The sequence below is a fragment of the Alligator mississippiensis genome, chromosome 15 (assembly GCF_030867095.1).
Source record: "Alligator mississippiensis isolate rAllMis1 chromosome 15, rAllMis1, whole genome shotgun sequence".
Classification (NCBI taxonomy): Eukaryota; Metazoa; Chordata; order Crocodylia; family Alligatoridae; genus Alligator; species Alligator mississippiensis.
Window position 1 is genome coordinate 20,058,720 of NC_081838.1, and position 23,886 is coordinate 20,082,605.

Sequence of the window (23,886 nt, forward strand, 5' to 3'; positions counted from 1 at the left end):
GAAACAGTGATCAACTGTGCAACTTGTTGATTTTTAATGAGGGCTTTTGACATTTGTTCTTAGACAATTCTCTTTTTTATTCAAGTGCTAAAATGCCCTGTGAAATGCTGTCCTGACACAAATGCCACACACATCTGGAGCAGAGCCCCACAGTTATTTATGTCAGGCAGAAGAGAATTACATCCATTTTAGGCCAACACTTACTTTCTCAGCCACTTCCTGCACACTCCCTCTATATAATAACCAAGTCTTAAGAACCTGTTTTTTTCTGAGAGTAAGCCTATACTCTGATACTGGGTAAATGAAGGATGCAAGATCCAGGAAAGCAGGCTAGGATCTCAACCAATGGAAAAAAAAAAAAAAAAAAGAATGAGAGCAATACCACTTTTTTGCCTTCAGGAAGCAATTTAAACCATTGCAAATGGAGACGGAGACAAAAATAAATTAAAAAAAAAAGCCAATTTTGCTACTGGAAACTTCCTTTATCCTCACATAAAATGTTGGTAGTCGTTTAATATCGATTACCTGTAGGACTGCAACACGTCAATGATTCCAATATATAGAAGCAGCCTCTCCCCCTTTGCATTGCGGGCTGGAATGCCTCCCATTCTAGAAAGAAACACAAGAAGCACAAAGTGTGGGAGCATGACTTCGATCAAGGTCTTTTCACTCACCGCTGCCTCAATATGACTCTGCCTCACGTGGGCTGAACATTAAGGGAATTAGCTATGTAATGAGCATCGACATGTAGATAGCAGCTACAGCGGGGCTAAGAAATTACTGAACAACTATTTTGCTCTCACTTTTCAGCTATTTAACCCAAAATTGCGGGAGCTCATCCATTTTTGGTGCGTGGAAGTGTTGGAGGTTTAATGCATAGCTACCCACTATAGAGGAGTCTGAGAATCCCTCAAACTCAACCAAAGCCTGGCCATAAATCCATCTCCCTTGGGTTCTGCCCCATTGTTTAATGCGAATGTAAACCAATGCAGACATACTGATCGTCAGTCTCTATGGTACCGCCTCGCCGGGCCTCTCCTTGGATAGACTCCATGGCTGTGGAGTAGAGGGCCTTCTGGGCTGCTGGCCTCCGTGTATCTGCCTGGGAAGTCCCATCTGCTATGGCGTGCTCTTTTTGTGCCTGATCCATGTTGTGGATCGCCACAAGCAAACTGTAATCCATGATTTTAAAACTCTGGAGAACCTGGATAGAAACAGTCAGAGCGATTTAAATACCAGCTTGCTTTGCAAAACGTAACACAGTGGTAGAGTTATCAGAGGTCTGATTGCACCAAGGGGATGGCATCTAATATTTGGCTTGCAATTATATAAGGGAGAGTAAATATTTCCACAGAGGACTGAGGTATGGAGAGGAAGGAATTTAGGCAAGGTTACACAACAAATTGGGCCTGACATCCTACCCAGTGGCCACAGAACAACTCTTGAGAGAATAAGATTAAGACTTCTACCATAATGCATTGTGGTAGAGAAGTCAAACTAGCCAGTGAGAGCTGAGACTGGTAACTTATCCCTCTAGGTTACAATTTTGAGCTTAACTCAGGGTGGAACTGTCTGAGAATTAGGTCCCTCGTTCGAAATTGTGATGGGTGCACCAAAGACTGAATGGACTGTGACAGTGAAGCTTTCCAGGTCTGTACTTGGTCACACTGGGAAGCCAGAGTTTAGAAGGGGAAGAAGCTGATATCTGGGCTATGTCTTTCTGGGGGAGACCTATTTTCAACTTAAATGCATCATGCAAATTATCTGGACAGGAGAAACACCAAGGGGAAAAAAAAAGATGACATTATGATGGGCCTAAGAGCCAGAACAGAATCTGTATGTATGTACCATTTCAAAAGAAGTGTGTACACACCATTTCAAATTATGACATCAGCAGGGGAGGTGGTAAACCAGTTTCAAAAATAGCTTGCCTCACCCGTCACTCACCAAACAATCTCTCTGTAGTGTTTTGCACAAGGCATTGTACATGTCAGAGTCTAAAAACAGGCCATCTGGGATGTCCTGCATGAAATCTAGGTCTTTGTAGGTAGGAAAAACCTTCTCCCGCTCCTTCTGGGAGGCCCGGCGTTTGTAAGTGGAACCTTTCAAGTCGTATTTCAGATGCATTTTCACAGAGCGGGGCAGCAGGTTGTTCATCACGACGATGCGGATGTTCTTGCCCCCAGCTTGCACGCAGTACAAACCATAGAACTTTGGCAGCAGTGTCCGAGGGTTCTGATTCAAGTTCTAAACCACAAAGATAAGAGACATTCTCCACATCATTCATTACAAATCAGTCTGCCTTCTTATCCTCTCCTTATTGGCATACCCCTATCAGAACAGGGCTTTCAGGGATCCAAGCAAAAAAACAAGGGCTGGACAACTCAGGAAACAGATGGACAATGTTGAGTAGTTCAGGTTTGCTTTGCAAACTGGGATGTTTCACATGCAGAAGGAATGTGCTCCCCCACCCACACAATTACCTACTAGAACCCAGCTGCGGGAACCTTCAGGGCAAAAGGAGGTTTAAGCTACATTCCCTCCTCAAGCTAGGACCTTATCTGCTGAGCAGGTTAGGGATGGGATAGTTTTAAGCCATGATGGCTGCAGATACTGGCATTGGTGTGACAGACAAGACTCCGAAGGATGGGCTGTAGAGAACCAGTATTCTAGGCAAAGTGCTGGTACCAGCAGAAGTATGGATCAGTGCAGACGTTAAGAATCTGATGGCACTTATGAGCCAGGGACATGAACCGCGTTATCATGGCCAAATTTCCATTCAGAAAGACAGTTGTTAAAGCTCCAAGAGACTGTCTGGTTCCAAATGCCTGTCCATCTATAGTGGGATTACACATGTATTGTGTGCTAGGGTTGGTGGCTGGACAGTGTTTTATTCTGTTCCAGAATGGGCAGGGCCTGCCTTTCTATTTAGGCTGGTATTTTCAAGTTTCTTTATTTAGAAACCTAGAAGCCTCGAAACATTGGCATATTCAGTTTAAACGGAGCATCTGACAAACAACACTGATGGAGTGAAGACAGGTCAGAAGGGGGAGAGGAGAAAAAGAAAATACAGAAGGAGTCTTTGTATGTATAGATGTGAATTCCTTGAATGACTACTGATTTAAAGGGGGGCTGAACAGGTGCACTTCCCTCTATTCAGTCATGAGGAATCTACCACTCAGTCCCTTTGAGGGACGGTAGCACTCTTCAAAAACCAATGAGCAGTTCTGAAGGCAAATCAAATCCAAGAGCTCTGATATTTTTAATATTCCTACAGGAACTTGTACCAGTATGAGGCAGCAAAGGCAAAATGGAGACAGCCACCCATAAGGCCAGTATGCTGATAAAGCATAGTTTGTGGTGATTGGGAGCTATGAGTGCTCAGCACCTCTGACTGTACTGCTGAGACTGTCGGAACAAAACATGACACACTCAAATTACACCTTTGGATAATCATTGCTTCATCCAGTATAGACACCTCACCCGAGCGACTTACCATATAGTATCCCGGCAACAGCTTTTGCAAGAACTCTGCCTCTTTGTGCTGAACTGTTTTAATGATGAATTCGTCATCGCTGGACACGTAGAAGATGGAACCACTGGCCCCAGAGTTGAAGAGCTCAATGAGTGGCTCATTGCAGAGTGAGTACTGAGGAAGATGGATGAAAGAGCAAAGCATAAAGTCATGACTGAATAAATAAAAGCAGGGGTCCCTTTATCCAAGCTCTGACTTCCCCACTGTTGTCTGTGCATACAGATATAGAGTAATTATCCATTAGCACATACAGTAATGCCTTCTGCAAAAGGTGTAAGTGCAGAACAGATTATACACAGATAAATATTCAAGTCAACACACTGACTGGTTACCAATATATATGCTAGCTGATAACTAAAGATGGTTTAACAAGAAGGGTGTGAAATCCTGTATAGCAAGTCATAGGGTAGGCTGGGAACCCAACCATGATGGTCTCCCTGTAGTCCACATCTTGCCATGTTAGGGCCTTCTTACACCTGTCACCAGTGTTGTACTAAAACACATCTTACTGGGGGAGATAAAGCTGCCGACACCACACCTGCCTCTTGTTGCTTCTTATGGCTAGTGCAGCTACCTACTGTAGGAGGTTGAGGTTGGCGGTTCCTTTCTGAAGCTGCTGGTTTAGTAACCATGGATGAACTTCAGCAAAGCCTGAAGCAACGAAGCCTGGCTGACCACAAGGTCTCTTGGGAATTTGTTGCTATCCAAAGCCCACACTGAGTGTGTGTAGAACAGAGCAGACTGCAGTTGCTCTTGCCTAATAGATGGCATTGTGGTTGCAGGTACCACGTGGGCTGGTGTAGGAGACCCCATTTTGATCTCTACATTAACAGACCAGAGTTGTGGGTGCAATGGAATTCCAGGGGCTGCATTTCAACCTGCAGGGACCACTGGCCATTCATATTCAGCACTAGTTACCAGGAAGTCTCCAGTCGGTCCAAGCAAAGACTATCAGGCATGAAGACATGCATTATCAGACAGGAAAGAAAAGGTTATGGGACCCTGTCTGGGGCTGTGCTGGGCTGATGACAATCTGACAGAAAGAGGCAAATATTAATCTGTCCATTTAGCAAGGCTGAGCTATGGGTCAGGGCTGCCGTGGCAAGCCTACCCAAAGACTCACTGTTAGAAAGCTTTACTAAATGAAGGCAAACCCTGGAAAGGCAGGGGAAGGGACATCATCCACTGTGCTAGCTATGTTTGGAATGAGGAAGAACAGCATCCCCAATGCTGGGGAACAGGGGAAAAAAATTAGCCAGAGAATAAGTTAAAAATAAAAACTGGCTCCCAGTGACTTACCAGATAGTCATCCGGCCGTATTCCAAAAAGCTCGCGGAAATAGCGGAATGCCACCGGAGCGTAGGTTTTAAAACGGAAGTCATTGTAGTGATGAGCTGGGGTTAGGTTACTTCCTTCACTGATTGGGAGTGGAGTGGGGGAGGGAAAGAAAATACATATTTTTGAGATGCCTTTAATATAGAGGCAAGCCAACAGAAAGAAAATTTTCTGCCAGTACCCAAAGCCCCATGATACATGGCTGACGGACAAAACAAGCTGAATGCCTCAAATTCCCTTGCCTTAACCCCCTGCCTGCCTCAGCTTCAGTTATTTTTCTGCCATACATAGTGTTAGGGCAACCATTGTGGAATGCCTGCTGTAATGGAAAGGTCGAATAACTCCTAAAATTAGGGGCTGAGAACACTGTTGTGTAGGTGCCATGTCAACAAATGCAGGACAAGCTGCTACGGCTGTCATGGGCTCAGCAGGCCTCAGTACATGCCTAGGGTGGCCTGTCTGGGACCAGTGTTGCTTTCTTTTCTCAGAAGCCCTAACCTGTAGGTAACAGCACAAACCCATAACTCACAGATTGCCTCCTCCTATGGGGAAGTGTCACAAAGAAGAAAAGCCCTTACCCTGGGAAGAAAATACTTTCTACTACATAAAAATCTTGCATGAGAACATCTCTCTCTGGTTTGGTGCTCAAGCTTCCAACCGTGTGTGTGATGCCCAGCTGGATGGCACCTTTCAAGGCAGAAGATGTAGTCTGGAGGACAGGAGAGAAGAGCAAGTCAAACATCTGCTGGAGTCCAAGTGAAAGGAAAAGGGTTAAATGAATGGCAGTCATCAAGCATAAAAACCAAGCCCCAGCTCTAAAATAAGGGTCTTTACAGCAAGCACTGAGCATATGACATCTTATACTTCAGTCCTTGTTTCCCTTCCCTCTAGCTAGGCTGACTGGCTATCTGCTCTGATAACTGTGACAGCACCACCACATTACAGGGTCCAACCTCCAGGGTATAAATCCTGCTGCCAAACTAATGTGAAGGATGGAAGACCTGGCACTTAGATATGTAGACACAAGGAGATTTGTTTGCAGAGGCAGCTAGTTGCATCAGTCTGAAGTCAGGTAGAAGGTATGGCAGGGTGACATCTTAGAGACTAACTGGGTCATGACCTTTCATAGGAAACAACCTACTCAGTCAGGTGCACCTGCCTACAAAAGCTTATGCCTCTCTGAACCAGCTAGTCTCTAAGGTGCCACCCTGCCCCGCTTTTTGCAGACTGGTTTGTGACATACATTAAGAATGGAGATGCCATGATATCCCTCTCAAAGTTATAGCAATTCCCTGCAATATAGCTACCATGGAAGACCTACATTGTTGCCACTATTTGCTTGGATTTGTGAGGACTGGAGTTTACCTTCCTCACCCCAGGGGGTTCATTTCTAGTTTTTCCAACAATGGAAGGGCTGGTTCTCAAAGCAGCAAGTCCTTTCTGGCCTTCAGCAGGCAAGCATGCTGCCTTCGCATCCCTAAGTCTAAGTCCAACCCACACAGGCCTAGGCACAGAACGGCTTTCCACAAGACAGCACCACCATGAGACTAGCTTGCAATACAAACTATCTCCACAGGGTAGCACGTGGGTTTCAATTCTGGGCTTTCATCCTGGTATCTCTACTAGATGTTGGTTCTATTAAGAGCAGCATGGGCATGAGTTCTGCTGTTGTGTCCTTTGCAGAAGTTGTCCAAGAACAATGCACGACTGAAAACCTTTGACTGCTGTTCACAAATAGGACTCCTGCCTACAAGGCACACCCTTCATCTTAAACCAGAGATCCAGTTTGTGCCAGGCAGTCATGAGATTTCAGGATGATGCAGATAAAGTCTGTTTTACAGCTACTGGAGTGACCTGGTCCATCTGGATTCCCTACAGTAACAGCAGCTTTTTAACAGACTCCCGAGGTGGCTGAACAAGCGCATGTTGGATTTGGGTATGGTGAAGTCTAGCACGCGGACATTTTTTTCAGCTTACACACAGAGCTGTTGAACCCAAAACAGAGTCCTCAGCAATGACTCGGGAGGTGATGTTTTTGCTCAGCCTATACTGGGTCAATCCTCAGTAATGTGCCTCAGTACTGTACATCTTACAAGGGGACGGGGTCACCTGGGCACTGAATAGCAAGGTACTTTGTGCAAGACAAATTCCCCTGCTGGGCTCAGCTTTCAATTCAAACCAAAGATGTGTGTCTATCTGAATACCCTCTTCAAAAGAAACAAAACAGAATACACACACATCACACTTATATACCCAGTGGTTCTCAGCCTCATTAGACCCAAGGCACTCCTTTGGACAACACCAGCTTTTGAAGCTCGCTCCTTTTTTACTATGGAAAAATACTGGAGCGGCTCTTCTGTTGCAAAGAATTCAACAAGCCCACAGCAGGGCAGTGGTGGTGACATTGGATTCCTACTGGAAATCTCCGGGTTTATCTTGTGAATTGTGTAGGTGTCCACACACCTCGCTAGGCTTATGTTGTGCAGCAGCATTAAAAAGGATCTCACGGCACCCCAGTGCCGCAGTGCCTTGGTTGGAAAAAAAAAAAAAAAAAAAAAAAATCACTGCTCTAAACTAGACCATGCACCTGGCTGCTTTCTTTGTGTGGGCTAAATCTTTCAGATACTGGGAGTCAAGTTCTTTGAAATCCCTTGCTTTAGAGGACAAAATACTGCTTAAAACCATCCAAGCTCTTCACACACACTCCTGCTTACTCCTAAAAAGGGAGTTTTAGCTTAATGAGACGGAATCGCCAAATGCAGCGATGGCATGCTGGTGTTATCTTTGAATGCAAATAGCCATAGGGGCAGCATGTTTTTGAAGAGCATCTAGGTTAGGTATCAGCTGTCCATTTTGCAACTTGTTTCAACAAGGGCAAAGAGAAGTTAAATTAACCAAGCAAATCAGAGAAATTTATCAAAATAGCCCCAATTTCAGGAATTCTATGATGTGTCCCACCTGTACTATTCCTGGTGTCTAACAAGCATGTTTAAGGATCTCATCTTTACTCAAGCTCCTATGTCCTCTCAGGCAGCACTGCTGCCTCCGCCTCCTTCACAAGCATGCTGGGATATTGGGTATCAGAACTGAGAACCCAAAGCCTGAACACAGCCTTCTTAGACAGCTGTAAATTAGAGGGACTAGACTGACCATAATTTCCCCCCCTGCTCCCCGGGTGATCTCTAGAAGCAACAAAACACTTTCCACAAACCCAAAACTAAAGGTGCAGCTTGATCAGAGATTTCATGCCAGAAACTTTCCCTTAACAAGGGCCAATGAAAAACCTGCATCAGGCCATTATCCATGTAATCTTAACACAGGGAAACCAATCTTGTTACAAAGCAGACTGGCACTAGCTGATAAAGTCCAACTAAATTAGAAGGAGTGCCCAAGAATCCCCACATTGTTAAAAAAAAGCCACACAATTTGCCCTTTGTAAGGCAAATTCCAGAAGAAAAAAAAACCCATTCTGTAGCTGCCATTGTGTCCAGAGAACACACAGTAAACCAGAAGGATCCTTGAAAGGGTTATGAACAGGTTATGCTTTAAAAAAAATAATTCCATCTTTACAAGGCAAGGACAGAGAATCTACTTGCAACATTCAGTCCCTTCACCTTTTCAATCTGCCAGTTTTTGCTCTGTCTGAGATATTTTGTATTGGTTGTCCCACGCTAGTTCCCCAATCTTTTATGCTGAACAAAGTGACTCAGGCCCCCTGAGTCAAAACAAGGAGATGAATTATGCATGAGGCACTTACCTTTTTATATGTCGTCTCACCCGTTGAGTCTACTCCACGATGACCTTTCTTTATTGTATGCAAGCCAGGCTGTCCAGAAGAACCAGGCATCTAGAATCAGGGTAGACAAGAACCAAGACGTCTTAAAAAAATTGATATCCCAGGCCGTGTGTAGATGAAAGAAGGGGCATGTGTGCATGACACTAAAGCGAGTTTAATGCTTTTGCACCGCTTTAATGGTGTTGGTGTTTGCACACGTCAGCAGCGTATTGTGCAGTAATTCCAGCTGCTGTAGCAAATTTGGCAGTGTAATGTGCCTTAAATGACTCGGGGCACAGCAAACAAACTCCTCTGAGAAGTTTCAGTTTGCTGCCCTACAGCTGCGGAGCGAGACATCGGGCTCTGTAGAGCTCAGGAGCTTTGCAGGAAGCCTGGCAGCAGCCCGGAGCCTGCCTGCCTGGCAGTGGAGCCTGCCTGTTTGCCTGAGCTGCGCGGAGGCTCAGTGCTTCCTTTCATGGCTGTGGTGCCCCCTGGGACTGCCCGAGCCAGGCACCTGGGAGGAGAGGGGGTGCTGCTGTTGCCGCAGAGGAAAGCACCAGCCCCTCCCCCTGCAGCCCAGGGACCACTCCATCCGCTGGCAGCTTGCCCTCACTTGCCCGTCACCGGAGAGGCGGGTAAGCGCACGGGTGTGTGCACGACATGGGGGTTTACTTCGCCCAAAAATTGAAGCGGTGTTTTTAAAAACCCACCACTTCAATTTAGGGCCCCCTTTTCATCTACACACGCCCTCTGATGTGTGTCCACTCAGAAGCACAGGGCAGAACTATTGAGGATTACAAGGCATAACTCTTTGCCACTCCTATTTTTAAGGATATAAAATGCGCCTAGATTAACTACACTTCCACTGGCAACACCAGTAGCTGCCTGACCTCAAGGAAGAGCATCACAGGCTGGGGCCTATGGCTCAGTGGTGTCTTTCCATTTGAAGATCAAGAGGACTGCTATCTGCATTTTGGGGTTCAGCGTAGTCTTCAAAATAGCACAGCAACATTTAAAGTAGTTTACAGGGATGCTAGACTTTCACAAACCTCCCGTGTGGTGCAGATTTGGCATCTAAATGCACTTAATGAAAGCTGAAGGAAGATTTTGGGTTCCCATACGAGAAACAAGCTTTAAGCCTTTGCTTAGAAAATTAATTACCAGCCCACAGGTCTCAAAGGGCCTCACACCAACTGAAGTCGCTTTGCACCTTCCTTTAACAGCTCTCCCCCTGCTTCAAATGTCCCAAGGAAAGGACGTAGGAAAGCAGCACAAGTCCACCCTGGTTTCTCAGCCCAGTTTCAGTTGCATTTCATTCCCACTGCTCTATGATCCCTCAAGAGCTTGCCCAGTTCATCATCTTGTCTGCTTGGCCTCCCTGCCTTGCTAGTCAAAATGAACCAGGCTTCTACATTACAGCATGACATTTATCTAGCGATTGGCAGAAAAAGAGACTTCATCGCTTTAAATGCCAGGGCAATTAAGCTATAGCAATGGACAACTCTCTTCACAAGGAAGAATGACCTAATTTCACAAAGGACCGTGCCCAGCTCATTGAAGCCTTGCATTTGCTTGTTCAGCTGTTTGCCCCCTGCTTTGTCATTCCTGCTTAAGCCATGGCCAGGGCTAAAAACATCTGGTTTCAAAGTGTTCCCCTTTATACCAGGGAACAAAGCACATCAATTTCTTGAGCAATAACTTACCTCGGAGGTGAGCGATTTCTTGAAGGTACCTGAACCTGTCAAAATACAAAGAAAGATGACAACATTTAACAAAGGAACAGCTGGCAATTATTAGATAATGCAGAAAAAAGCCTGACATTGTGCCATGGCTTGAATGTTTTAATGCATCTAAAAAAGCACTGACTCATGCTTGATTCCTTCCCAACTTCTCCTCTTACAGAAGAGGGAAATTATTTTCAAGCCACAAGGAAATGTTATTTCACTTACCACTCAACCCTCCACACTGAGCCCTGTGTATCTGCTACAGCTCAGCTATTTGCTACAGCCCGATCTCCCCAGCTCAACTGGATTCCCAGAATTCTTTGGCTCTGTACAAGCGCCTGGGACCAAATTCACACATAGGTGTAAGCTGCTGCAATTTTATTGACTTCAGTGGAGTTACATCAAGGCTTAACTGGGATCTAGTATTTTTAATTTAAATCACAGCATGAGGAGGAGGTGAGACCCAGTACTTATCACTCAAGTTTTGTGATGCTACAGATTGATGTGGTTACTTTATTTTTTAAAATTTTCCAACCTGAGTCTTAGCACAATATCTGTAGACCGTTTTGGGCCTAGAGGAGGGTGAAGTGATGGACTGCTTTTGCCATCTTCTGAAACCTGTATTCCAACCTTTTTTCTTGGCTGTGGGGACAGAAGCCAATGATGTGATCCTTGGTTGTAGCAGAGGTTTTTCTAGGCCACAAAATCGCCTAAAAAAAAAAAAAAATCAGCAGCAAGGCTCTCAAGGGGTCCAGACATCGGAGGACAGAACTGCTGCCCCACCAGCTGGTTACATAAAACAGTGCCATGTTCTCCCTGTCTGGCACGGAAACCTTGCACTTCCACGGCACCAACACACTCCTAAGGTGAATGCAATCTCATTAAGCTCATTTCCCAAGCTCAGAGCTCCTGTCATTGCACAGGAGGGTAAAGGGAAACAAACCCTGAGAAGGTGCCATGGTTCAAAGAACTATTTTACCAGACTTAAGTGTGGCCACGTTCAAATTCTTACAATGCTTCTGAATCCAAACAGGAGGGAAAACCCAGCCCCCTCTGCTGAGCTCCGGTCCCGGGCTGTGCCAGGACCCTTGCTGCCATGCCACAATTTGAGTGTTTGATAAGGACATGCCAGTCAACATTGGGTATATAGAGGCACTTAACAGTGAAACCCAACCAGCTTTGGGATGCATTTATCAAATGATCAAAGCTCCCATTTCAAGACATATGTAACTGAGCAAAAAAATCTCTGCCAAATGCTTTTTGCTAAAGAAAGCGGGAGTGTAGAATGACTAGCTTTCCACCCCCTCCCTCTCTCCTCTTCCAAGCAAAGAAACGTGTCATGACAAGCTCCGATTTTCATGTTTAAAGGGTCTCGCATTCAAGATCCTCACCCCCCCCAGCACATTCTGTGCTTGCTACAAGAGATGAGTAATGACCACATCGCTCTCTTTGCAGGGGATGACTTCGCAAGAAAAGCAGAGGAAAAGGGAGCTGGGCCAACAGGGTGGGCCATTCTGCATGTGATGTGGGCTATGGATTCAAACAAGCGACGCCTTCAAGCTTCGACCACTGCTCAGTCCAGGCTCCTGACTTTCACAGCTGGGGAACCCAACTAGCAGTCCCATTTAACAGCTCCTGTTCTTCCCTACAAACTGGAAGTACTGGCAGGAGACATCAGAAAGGATTTTAAAAGCAATCAGATGACCAGTGGAGGCCCACTTTTTTGGCAGGTGTGCCACAAATTAATCCTGCACCCTCCCCAAATGCCATTCTGATTCTCTTCCCCAGACCAATCTGCTCCCTGCCCTATCTGCTACTCCCCTCCCCAATTTACCCAGAAATGGCTCAGGTATCCTCTAAGATAACAAACGGAAAGTAGGCTTCTGTGGGATCTAGTTGGGACCCGCACAGCTATACTCAGTTCTGGGAGGCTGTTCTGAAGAGAGAGTCACAACACTCCAATGTCACCTTCCAACAAAGGTGACGGCTTTGCCACGAAGCCTTTCCAAGCTGTCGAGCTCCGTTTGGGGAGTGGTGGTGGAGGAAGCTTCTCAGTCCTCCCAGCACTGCACCTGTACAACAACAATTAAGCCTTTTTCCTTCTCAAGTGAGGAATCCACACTTATGCAAATCAGACCATCTTTAAAAGCCACACAATTTAAGCAATATCGAAGGAGCTGCACAGCCGGCACTTTACTTTGCAATTAGCTGCATTAATATTTAACCGTCCGTTCAAAATTTCATTCTGGGGAGACTTAAATGAAGCTATTTATTCAAAGGACCATTGAATGAAGCACTTTCTTACTGCCTTAATCACCTTCCAAAAACATTAAGCACAAAATAATCCAATTTTTCACTTGTGTGGCTCCTTTCTACTGAGACTTCAGAAGTGCTTCATATTCATTTGGCCTCTTGTGGCACAAAGCTAGGTCTGCTCATTTTACAGAGGTCTCAAGTAATGTATAATGATTTGCCTGAAGTCAAACAGCAAATCAGTGACAGGGCTGAGATTGGAAGCCAAAGAGTCCCAATTCCCATCCTGCTGCTGTGAAATACTGTCTCCCATCACTCCATCCTAGGGAGGGCTGTAACTTCTCCAGGGCCTGTTTGGAAATCAGATACAGACAGTCTCCGAATCAAGTGTCACCACTTACAAGAAAAAATTAGTCAACACAGGAAAGTTACTGTATGCTGTAACAAAGAGCAGCATTTGCTATACGCCCTATGGACCAGACAGGAAGCAGCACCCCCTCCTGTTTCCTAGTCTCCAGAAAAGTTTGCAATATCTGCAGATTGGGAAATGGGATGTTTCTGTTTGTCCACAAGAAAAATACTTGCACTCAAACCTAAAAGTGAATTTGCAGCACAACAGAGGGCTAATCCCCTCTGGAAAGGAACAGAAGGGATGTGTAGACAGACATTTGCAGGCTACTCCAATGCTGGTGGGAAGAGCAAACTCAGAAGCATTCTTAGTTGTGCACAGCCTTAATAGCCCAGGCTAGAGAGGCCTTGTACCAAGCCTGGGAATGGAGAACGTCAGAGCCAAATGCAAGCTCTCCTTTTTTGAAGAGCACAGCTCTTTGACAGTACTTGAAAGGCTATGATATTATCACACTCAGAGGGCATACTGCTACAAAATTAAAAATTTCAGCAAAACGGTCAGTTAGTTCACATTCTGGAAAGGAGCTGACTCCATTTAAATTCATGGCTGTTTTTGGAGCGGGAGGGATGGGGATTGACTGGAAATATGCAACTTCATTTCCCAAATTAAAACTAGCTATAGAGCTTTATTCCAATTTTAAGAACATTTAAGCAGTTAACTTCCTGACTGGTCTCTTTTGGGAACACAGAGGAAAAAGATAAATGATAGGAATTCAGAGACAAGGACAGATTTGCTGGAACTTTACTTCTTCTTTCTTTTTCCTTCAGGCCAAAACCTGAAAGAGAATCTCAGATTATTCCAGAAAGCTGTTTACTGGAAACTGAATCAGGCGAAGCAAATAGAAGTTGGCCACCTTCCTGCAGCCCATGCTGACTGAAAAGAATACTATTTGTAGCTGCCTTGTATGTGTGTATGTAGTTCGATATATATAACTACTTATTACACACACAGAGTCCTGCATATAACTACCAAAGTGAATGCTAAATTGAAGGGGGGGGGGTGCAAAGGAAGGGAAGAGGGGAAGGAAAGAGGGTCAATGGTTTGGGTCAATTACAAAATTTTCTTACGTGACCTCAATTTCCAAGGTGCAAGTTCTCACCAAACTTCTGTCTGGCAGATCAACGTGCTACTTCAGTATATCCCAACTACAGTTGCACCGGACTATTTTTCACCAGAACTGTTCAGACAAGGTTTTTAGTTGTACCTCTTATTATGTATAAAAATAAAGAAGTGAAAACATTTGTAAACCCAAAAACGCATCAAGAACTGTGCTCGTTCAGTGTCTGAGCATCTTACAAGCCACACACCAGGGCCATGTCAAGTTAGCACACACTGAAGCTGTTCAGGAAAGGAGCTGCATCCCCATTTCCTTTCCTAGTGACAGCCTAATACCTGAACCTTTCCCCAAACTTCATGGAGGATCCAAGATCAATCCATTAGCATGGATCTCAATGTCTAAAGACATGTCTGCACATGGAAGATTGCCAAGATGTTTTCTTTCTTAAATTATGCAAAGCAGGCAGGAATGAAAGCAGTCATGAAGCCCACCTAGAATAATCCAGGAGCACACACAGCTGTTTAGATGACAAGAGATGCTCACACAAGGTGCACTTTAATAAAGCTATTTAAATAAAACAGCGACTTTCATTGAAAGCAGAAGCATTTAAGAAGTTTGCTTCTGTATCACTCTTTTTAAAAGCCAAGAGCACTATGTAAAATGGCTGTTTGCTGCTAGTTATTGGAGGGGGAGAAAACCCATGCTTTTTAAGCGCATAGATGCAATCAATAAAACTACCTCTTCGAGACGGTACCACTGAGCAGCACAAGAAGCCGAAATCTATACAAAGGAAAAAAGTCAAAAAGGTTATAAAATAAAAAATTGGGATTTGAAGCTCCAACCCTTTATAGAAAAATCAGGAGACTTTTTTTTTTGGGGGGGGGGGGGGGGGGGCCGGCGGCGGAGGGGGGGAGGGGTTGCTGGAAAAGTGACAAAAAAGAGCCTCATCAAAAGCAAATCCAATTTCTGCAACATAAAGAAAAAGAACATCTATCAAACAGCGCAAACAAAAAGCAATTCCGAGTTAACGAGGCACCTGTGCCCCTTCCTGCGTTCATTTGCAATGAAATTCTTCTGCAGCCCTAGAAAGTGAGAGAGAAAATATTTTCTTTTCTTTTGGTGAGAACCTATTAGAGAAACACTCCAGGGGTCCGGCCTGAACCGAAAGTCAAAACCAACACTCTTAATCATAGCGGTTAGAGATGGAAAAGGCCTGTTAGATCATTCAGTCTATGCCCTGTCAGGGCAGGATACAGTCCTCCAACAGACGATACACATTTCAAAACACTTGATCTTGACTGGAAGGCTAAGAGGTAACACTATGAGGTTTTCAGCATCAATACACCTATTCCAGTCATTCATGTTCAGATTAACTCAAACCCACCAACACGGCTGCTGTAGGACTTGTGGGTTTGATACATGAATTGAGATTTGATATCTCATTAAGCAGAAGCTACCCAGTCTCACTGCTACCATCTGCTAGCAGTCAGCACAATTAAGTCATGCAGGAATGACTCTGCTGCCCTGGATCAGTGCATCTCCTACCCTCTCTTTCACTTGTTCATGAGGGTATGGGGCAGGGTGTTTCTGAAAAGACACCAAAAGCTTGTTGCCACATCAAGTTTAGCGAGCTTACTGCTGCTTACTGGAGAATGGCCCAGAATGAAGCACCCAAAACATCTATCTCCCCATAGTCATTTTGTGCATGTGCCTTTTGGCACGTTATAGGAGTTGCAAGGCCCCAGTCTAACCAACTCAGACTGCAAAGGTCACTGCTCTTATCATAGATTCACAGAAGTTTAGGGCTGGAAGGGACCTTGCATCGGGTCCAGTCCCTCTACTCCACATTGTGCAGCTAGTGGAAACAAGGCTCAGAGAGGTGAAAGGTCACACTGCAGGCCTATGGGAGAACTGCAAACAAATCCAAGTCTAACACCTTGGTCTGTGGGTCCCGTCTTCTAGGCCTCATTGCCTCTCTGCATGCTTAGAGGCTACAGCAAGCTGTGTTTTATAAGTACTTTGCATGGACAAGCAGAGCTGAGCTCAGACAGGACAACATCTAAAAATAGAAGGAAAGACAGGAAACACTTGGATTCCACTCCCACCCAAAGATGGCTGGGAAGGAATGGTGGAGTAAAATTTAAAAAAGTAAATAGAAAAAGAAGGTTTTCAAGAGTCTCTCCCTATCATTGCAATGGTTATGAGGGAGTTTGGTGGCAGCGTTAGCTGCTGAGTGCTGTGAACTTACTGGGATGCATTTGGTAGCCGTTTTGGTCGGAGACAAAAAGAAATGCAAAAATCTAGAACTCTTGGTTCAGAGATGATACCTTTTATTAGACCAACTAGGAAACCGCTGCCCCCACCACAAAAAATCTTTTTCTGCAAGCTTTCGGGCTTAAACACCCATCATCAGGCTCAGGGAAAATTAAAGATGGTAAAAAGTCCCCATAGGTAGGAAATAAACTTCATTTTTGCACAGAGGAAAGCTGGAGATGGAAATCTGTCCCTCTGGGTCTGACACAAGAATTATGCAGTTAGCGTTGACATTTATTACCTCTGCAATCCCAAAGAGAAAGACTTTATGGCAACTAGATGTTTAGGCCTTATTCAAAGCCAACAGAAGTCAGTGGGAGCCTTTCCACGGATGCCAACTGGGGGGGGGTCATCAGATCAAACCCCACCAAAGACAGGTGTCCTTTGGATACCCAGCAGCGTTTTAGCTTTGTTCCTGGTCACTAGTTCAGGGGCTGTGTGCCTGAAGACCCTGGTCACAGTACAGACAAGAAACCTCAACATGACATGCTGATTGACAACTTGGTATTCCCCCACCCCAGTGCTACAAACCCTTCCCAGCTACACTATGGCTTTAGCTGGCAAGGTTTCATGAATAACTAGCTTGACCAACTAATGTCCTGGGTAAGCTGGCGTGCCGAATTCTAAATTAGACAAAGCATTTGTTTCTGGCTCTGGCCATTCTCAGGACTGCAGCTGTTAAAGTCATATTGCACTGAAACAGGGAAATAGAATCTTAAGTCAGAACTACGCAAATCCAGGGACCCGATGCTTCATGACTTGCCAGGCAAATGCAAGGTTTATGCATATGATGTTGTGAGCAGCAAGGGAAGGATAAATAAGACAGCCTTTCTGACTGAAGAGGACAGTGGGAATGCTGACAGCAAGAGGCATGAGCAAAATAACAGGACACTAGGAATCCCTCCTGCCCCTTGTGATCAAGTGATCTGCCATTACCCCAGCCTCAGTTTCTCCAGGTGTAAAGTAAGAACAGCACCAAACAGGCAACAGAGTGGGTGATCACATTGTTTGTGAAGGAGGATTAAAATGCTTTGAAGAAGGCTCTGGAGGTGGGAAAGGTACAGTTAGATCCCAGGAAGCATCAGCAAGCAAATGGAGCCAAAACAACAAACATGAATAGCTATTTTACAATAAAGGCTAGAGGTAAAAATGTCAGAGCACTGTTTTAACAAGAAAGCTAGTGAACCAGGAAAGTGCTCATTCCTACTGATTTCCCCAATGCTTCAGAGCAAAAACATTTCTGTGGGAAATGATATAAGGATCTCTTACAGATCTCTGCTCCAAGACGGTAGCAGGCTTCAATATTAGTTAGAGTATGGCTCTTCTGAACGAGAGAGCTGTCGGACAGGGCCACCCTTTCTGAGTTGTTTTCATGGGCCTTTCCACACCCTGGTAACATGACAGGAAATGGCTTAGGAACAGTGATATTTGAGAGTAGCACCCATTTTGGTGCAGCTATTTTGGGCAAGATTCTACCATCTGAAAAGCAATCTTTTTAAGATTTAGTGTAAGCTTCCAGATTTCACAGTGCTTTACATTACTATAGCTCTTTCACAGAAGGCTCTCAAAAGGCTTTACAAACATGAAATGGGGCTCAAAGCCACAGTCAGCAATCTTCATTCAGACAGCACCAATGGTAGCTTTCTGATGGTTTTGTTGAGTTGCAAAGTTATGCTCATTAATGTTTTAAACGTAACTTTTCAGCAATTACGAGATCATTAGTGGGACAGGAATCTCCATTACAAAAATGCTTAGTGCTTACAGTTTTCCATCTCCAGAATTCCTGACAAACATTAACCAGCCCTCACAGCAGCCCAGGGAAATAGCACGCAAATATTCTCTACTCCAAAGGAGAATCAAAGCTGAGCTGCTAACGGACTAGTCGAGAGCCCAGAGAGGCTGGGATCAAAACTCTGGCTATTATATGTTCAGTCACATTTTACTCCTCATTTATCAGTTTCCAGCAGAGCAGATTTTAAGCTGTGTGTAGGTGCCATTACACCACCTGAGTGCTCTGGCTTTTGAACAAGGGAGACAGCAGGGAGGCTAAAGCACCATGAATCTATTTAATCATAATCAGAAGAGCCATTGACAAAGTAAAATCATAGAAAAATCGTACCTTGAGCAGGGTCTGGACTAGATGACCATGCGAGTTCTCTTCCACCCCTACTTTCCTAGAATCCTAAAAGCTGTGCTAGGAGGGATGTCAGGAGGCCACATCTAGTCCAACTGCCTGGTCAGGGCAGGATCATCCTGGTCTAGGGTGGTTTAGGCAAGTGCTTGTCTAACTTATTGTTAAAAACTTTGCAAACAACCCTCATGCACAGAAGTGACCAGCAAAGATCTAGGGCAACTTGCATCTCATTGTGTTTACTAGTTACCAGTTCATCAGGATTTGTGAAGGCAGAAACAGATAACCCCAAGGCTGACCTTGTATATTTGCTAGAAAGAAACCACACAGACCACAAGGGCTGTATGCCTTAGTCAGGAGTCAGGCACCTTTTGCTCCATGGGCCATAAGTTGCTGACCCTTCTTTAGTCCACTTCTAAGGGGCAAGGGAAGTGCATTCCTTGGCCTCTTTTACTGAAACCAAGGGAGGCCATGGTCTCTCTGGCAAGATATTTGCCTAATGGAACCTGGGCAGAGACCACCCACCAGACAAAAAAGCAACAGCAATTTTTAGTCTCCTTTAACCTGGGTCATAATTAAGCTAGCCACCAAAAAAAGCTTTATATTTATAGCCCAGCATCTCCCATGGGCACCCACTGAAGGACTAGCTGGGGAAGCCCAGAAGATGAATAACCTGGGTGGCTCAAACACAAGGGAGACTTGGAAGAAGCCAAGATACTTTACTTTCCAGAAGGAAACTCAGTTAAAATTCAAGAAATTATGCCACCACTTATTACTGAACCTCTTAACCCATAATACATTTTCACTCTTTTTTTCTAGTTTGCCTTCTAGAGAAGAGGCAAACTTTTCACCTTGACAGATATTTTGCTTAGAAAAGCAAAACACACTACCTGGTTCCAACTCCAATCTCTCCTCTCAATCTTAAAGGAGGGCAGTGGGCTCAATTCCAAGTTGTGACTCTAAATGTTATCATATTTCCCCACCACTGCTGCTGTTAGTGGTAGCAACAGGCTACTAGTTTAGATCAGAAAATAGGGGCTATTTTGCCATATCATTGCCTCCAAAGACAGCATCCCTAAAATCATTTTACATTTCCAAGTTGATCATGAGAAGAAAAGGAGTGCTGGAGACATTTTATAATTAAAGCTGAGGGCATCAAATGACTCCTGGAGTCCTATTTTAAGCCAGTAGGTGACAACCCATTCAGAGATTTCTATTTAAAAATCACCTAATCTGGTCATCTTTGTCTATGTGATCTCAAGAAATGAACATGCACTCTCTATCACCTTTGGTATCAGCGAGGGTTAACTCCCCCAAAAGCCTTCAGTTATCCCTCTTTGTTGGTATCATCATTCAGGAACCCATAGCATTTTCCTTATGAGTTGGAAGAACAATCTCAGCTCCAGACCTGACCTACTGATTTTGAAAGGGATATTTGTTTGCTTGCAGCCTTCACTCAGGTCCAAAAAATCAGGGCTACAAGAAGACAGCTAGAAGTGTGAGGATGGAAGGGTGGTCACTACACCAAACACACAAGGAACCAAACAGCCCAAGTCTCAGATTGGTATTTCTGGCACTTGCTGTCCCACTTCAAAGTGAAAGCGAGCAAACATTAAATCCTCCTGGGTGTTTCCTCACACACTTACACAAACAAGGAAGCACTGTTCCAACTCATGCAAAGAGGGTGGAGGCAAGGATGCCTGGCTTGGCTGAAGGGAGGGAAGGGTGGGAGTTCCAAACCATACATGCCCCTTTCTCTACACTAAAACAAGCCAGGAATTGAGCAATATCCCTGGGGGTGAATAGCATCGTGCCACTCAGGTGTGAGCAGTGCCCTAGCAAGCCCTGCCCAGGCTGGAGATGGCTTCAAAGTTCACTGAGAAAGGCATGTGTACCCTGCACTCCAGGATCTCCATGGCACAGCTAACAAGGCCTTTCAGCATGCTGTTCCTGGCCCCCTTGGGAGTAGGCCGATGCTGCCCCGAAGTGCTTGGGGAGTTCATCGCGGACACCTCAACTACCTTCAGATGATATAGGTAGCCGATAAGTCCGAATCAGAGTCTGGATCTTCAAACGGCAGGATGATGAGCTCAGGAGATGAGGGACTTGCTATGTGAAACAGAGGAACAGCTCACAGTCTAAACTGGTATTTACTAATTTGGTCATGGCCCCACAGTCTGACTGAAGGAAAAGAAAAGCTTATATTGGCAAGAGAATTGAAAGCTTCTTGTAAGCAGGACTGAGGTATTAGTGACCACAGATCCTGTGTCTGTCTGTCTGTGCTAGACGCTGTGGTAAGGCTGCAGCTTGAGTGCAACTGTCTGAGGGCTGAATTACTTGGCACTTCTTAAAACAGCTCTGGATGATACAGCACAAAGGTGTCAGGATCCTGTCTATACTACAGCTTCTAGCACTGCTCTGGGATGAGAGATTTCCCAAAGGAGTCAAGAGCAAGTAGCAATTGGGGTAGGAGCAAGAGTAGAAAGATGGGAGGTTTACACCCTGGCAGTTAGATACACAAATTAATTGTTGTATTTCCTGCTTGTCACAATGGAACAGTGTCTCTAGTATGAATCATTACTCAAAACTCTGTAGAAACTTACCTTTAGCATCAATCTTCCCTGGGAAGTCAATAATGGCAACATTTGGGGTGGAGGGGGGAGCTTTTTCTGCTTATGTGTTTTCTTTCAGACAAGGATCCTGAAACCCTTTAAACATTAAGACCCTTTCAAAGCAGATGAGCAAACAAAGCACAGTGATCTGACCAAGTTCACAAAGGAAGCCCATGGCAGAGCCAGAAAGAGAACCCAGGCATCCTGAGTGTCCCCACTTCCAGTCTTGTGTTCTCCCTACTGGAACACAGTGCCTTTACATTAATTCATTAAGTTTAAACACTCAACACTGCCTGATGTTGCTCCCTAAAAAAAACAGAAAATCCAATACTTCAGTGTTTCTTCCAACTAACCACTGTGTGATCCCTCCTCACAAATTCCTCTGCCCTGATTACAGCAACATCTTTGTTTTCATGACCCAAGCCCTCAACTGCAGGTAAGGCAGACAAATAGGAATCCTGTGAACAGGACTATCAGAACCGGGGCTTGAAATGCTTAAAAAAAAAAAGACTGTCGGACAGCAAAGGTTAAGGTACAGAACATCCGCATCTCTGGAACAGCCGAAGTCAAGGTTCAGTTGGACGGTTTCCTAGCGTTTCATTTCCTTACTACAAATTGAACAACTGGGGGAAACGCACACAACAATGGGAGGGTGGTTTTGGCAGAAAGACACCCCTCCCCAATAATGGGAAGGTAGTTTTGACATAGTATTAAGAGAGTTGGCCCTGTTTCTATTAAGAAGAGAGAAAATAACATATCTATATGGAGTCAGTGCGCAAGACTTAAGGTTTGTGAAGTGCCAGGATGATCCCAGCTGGTGGGTTAAGCATTAAAAATTGCTTGCTACGTGCCAAATGCCTGCCCCGCTCCACCCTAAAAGTGGCTGCTACTACCCATCTTGGATTAGTGCTGGTCCCACTGGGCAGACTGGCATTCAGACCTTCTCCAAGCACTGCTTCTGTTTCAGCTGGAGTTAATACAGGGGATACAGCCGCAGAGGCAAAAAAGTTACAGTGACCAAACCCTTCACTACCTTGTGTAGAAGGGAAGTTCTGGTTCTCGGATACAGATCCATTCAATTAAAAACAAGCCCCACACTTAATAACAATTTGTGTTCCCAGGCCCATGATTCCTGCAGCTCCCCAGAGACCTTTGCACAGCTGCTCCTGCACAGTTTAACATCCTCCGGTCTTTGGAAAGACCAAGAAGCAGAGGGGGAACGTGCTTGCAGCCTGGGAGCACCCTGGCTAGCACCACGCCTGTAATTTCCCCTCTGGGAGGCAAGATTCGCTCCCCTCCCCCGCAAATGTTTGCACCTACCAGCCTCCCACTGTGGAGAGGACAGCAGCAATCACCTGCCACAGCCCCCAGCTCAGAGGATCAGAGAACAAGGGAGTGGGAAGGGACCTCAGGAGGTCACATCTAGTCCAACCCTCTGCTCCAAGCAGGACCAGCCCCAACTACATCATTCCAGCCAAGGCTTTGTCTACTCTAAGCACCTCCAAGGATGGAGACTCCAGCACCTCTCCGGGAGCCTGTTGCAGTGCTTCACTGCTCTCCTGGTGAGGAAATCCTTCCCAACATCTAACCTCAGCTTCCTGTGCTGCAACTGCAGCCCCTTGCTCCATCCAGCTGCAGCTCCAGCTCACAGGGAAAGACTCCCTCCATGCTGCAGGCCATGGGATCCCCACCACTTCCCTTGCAGCCAGGCCTCCCTAGCCCCCATGCGGGGGGAGCTGCCCCCACCTCCAGACCCCCCTCCCCGAGGGGCTCAGTCCCATGTACCCCCAGACGCAGCAGCCCCCCACCCCCCAATTAGCCCCCCCCCAGGGTGAACACCCCACGCAGGAGGCACCTGAGCTCTCTGCCCCCCCCAAGGGGGTGCCTGCCCCCACAGCACCCCCCATACAGGCTCCTCACACCCCCCCAGGCCCTGCCGCACCCCCATACAGGCCCCTCACGCCCCCCCCTCAAGTGCCCCCCAGGCCCTGCCGTGAGGCGCACCCCCCGTACCCGCCAGGCCGACGCTGCTACCGCTGCTGCCCCCGGACTCGGGGCCGGCCGCCGCCATCTTGGAGCTGCTCCCTCCTCCTCTGGCGGCCGGCAGCGCTCTCACCCCCGCCCCCCCCCGGGCCCCTCAGTTGGTGCCGCCCGGGCAGCTCCGCCCGCGGCTCAGGACTGCCCCATTCGGGGCAGGATGGGGGGAGACCGCTCGCCTCCCCCCTACCAACTTGGAGTCGCCCAGGTCGCTCGGGACGCAACCACTGAGCGCAACCGGGAGGGGTGGGGGGTGGCCACCGCCTGTTTATTATAACGAAACCCCAGGGGGCCCCGGGCGCATGCGTGAGGGCGGGAGGGCGGCCGAAGCTACCATGGCGGCCGCCATGAGTCACGTGGTGGTGGTGGGGACGCCTGGAAGGGGCGGGGCGGGCATGGGAGGGGGTTGCTATGGTAATCGCTGACATGCTGCGCCTTGCCCGAAGCCCCTCAGTCCCTCTGGCTTCACGCCTCGCCGTGACGTCATGCCATGACCTCACTGTGTGCTGACGTGTCAGGGCCTGACCCCAGGGGCTCCTGGTGGCCGGATGGTTGCTGCCCAGCTGGTGTTGCAGATGCCTTCCGGCTATTCCAGCCTTGCTCTTATTCACACGGGAAAAGGGAGGCTGCCCCTGGTCCTAGTTGATTCCCACCAGGGGGGCCCGGCTGACTCCCCTGGGCGTGAAGTAGGCCCCTCGGCCTGCA

At 46.3% G+C, this 23,886-nt stretch overlaps 1 protein-coding gene across 17 annotated transcripts in view; it reads right to left on the minus strand.

Moving 5' to 3' along the window:
* The window catches only part of PIP5K1A (phosphatidylinositol-4-phosphate 5-kinase type 1 alpha), a 35,738-nt gene extending 12,291 nt beyond the window's left edge, over positions 1-23,447 (minus strand). For 7 of the 17 annotated variants that reach the window (XM_019478962.2, XM_019478956.2, XM_019478960.2 and 4 more), the window contains exons 1-9: positions 23,158-23,446; positions 10,349-10,383; positions 8,628-8,717; positions 5,449-5,579; positions 4,835-4,952; positions 3,497-3,649; positions 1,948-2,247; positions 999-1,204; positions 526-609 (exon numbers count right to left, since the gene is read on the minus strand). In XM_019478962.2, the coding sequence (XP_019334507.1) occupies positions 526-609; positions 999-1,204; positions 1,948-2,247; positions 3,497-3,649; positions 4,835-4,952; positions 5,449-5,579; positions 8,628-8,717; positions 10,349-10,383; positions 23,158-23,215 (1,175 nt within the window). In that variant the 5' untranslated portion in view covers positions 23,216-23,446. The other 10 variants (XM_019478963.2, XM_019478964.2, XM_014607941.3 and 7 more) reach the window with 6 other exon arrangements.
* Between the last annotated feature and the right edge of the window lie 439 nt (positions 23,448-23,886).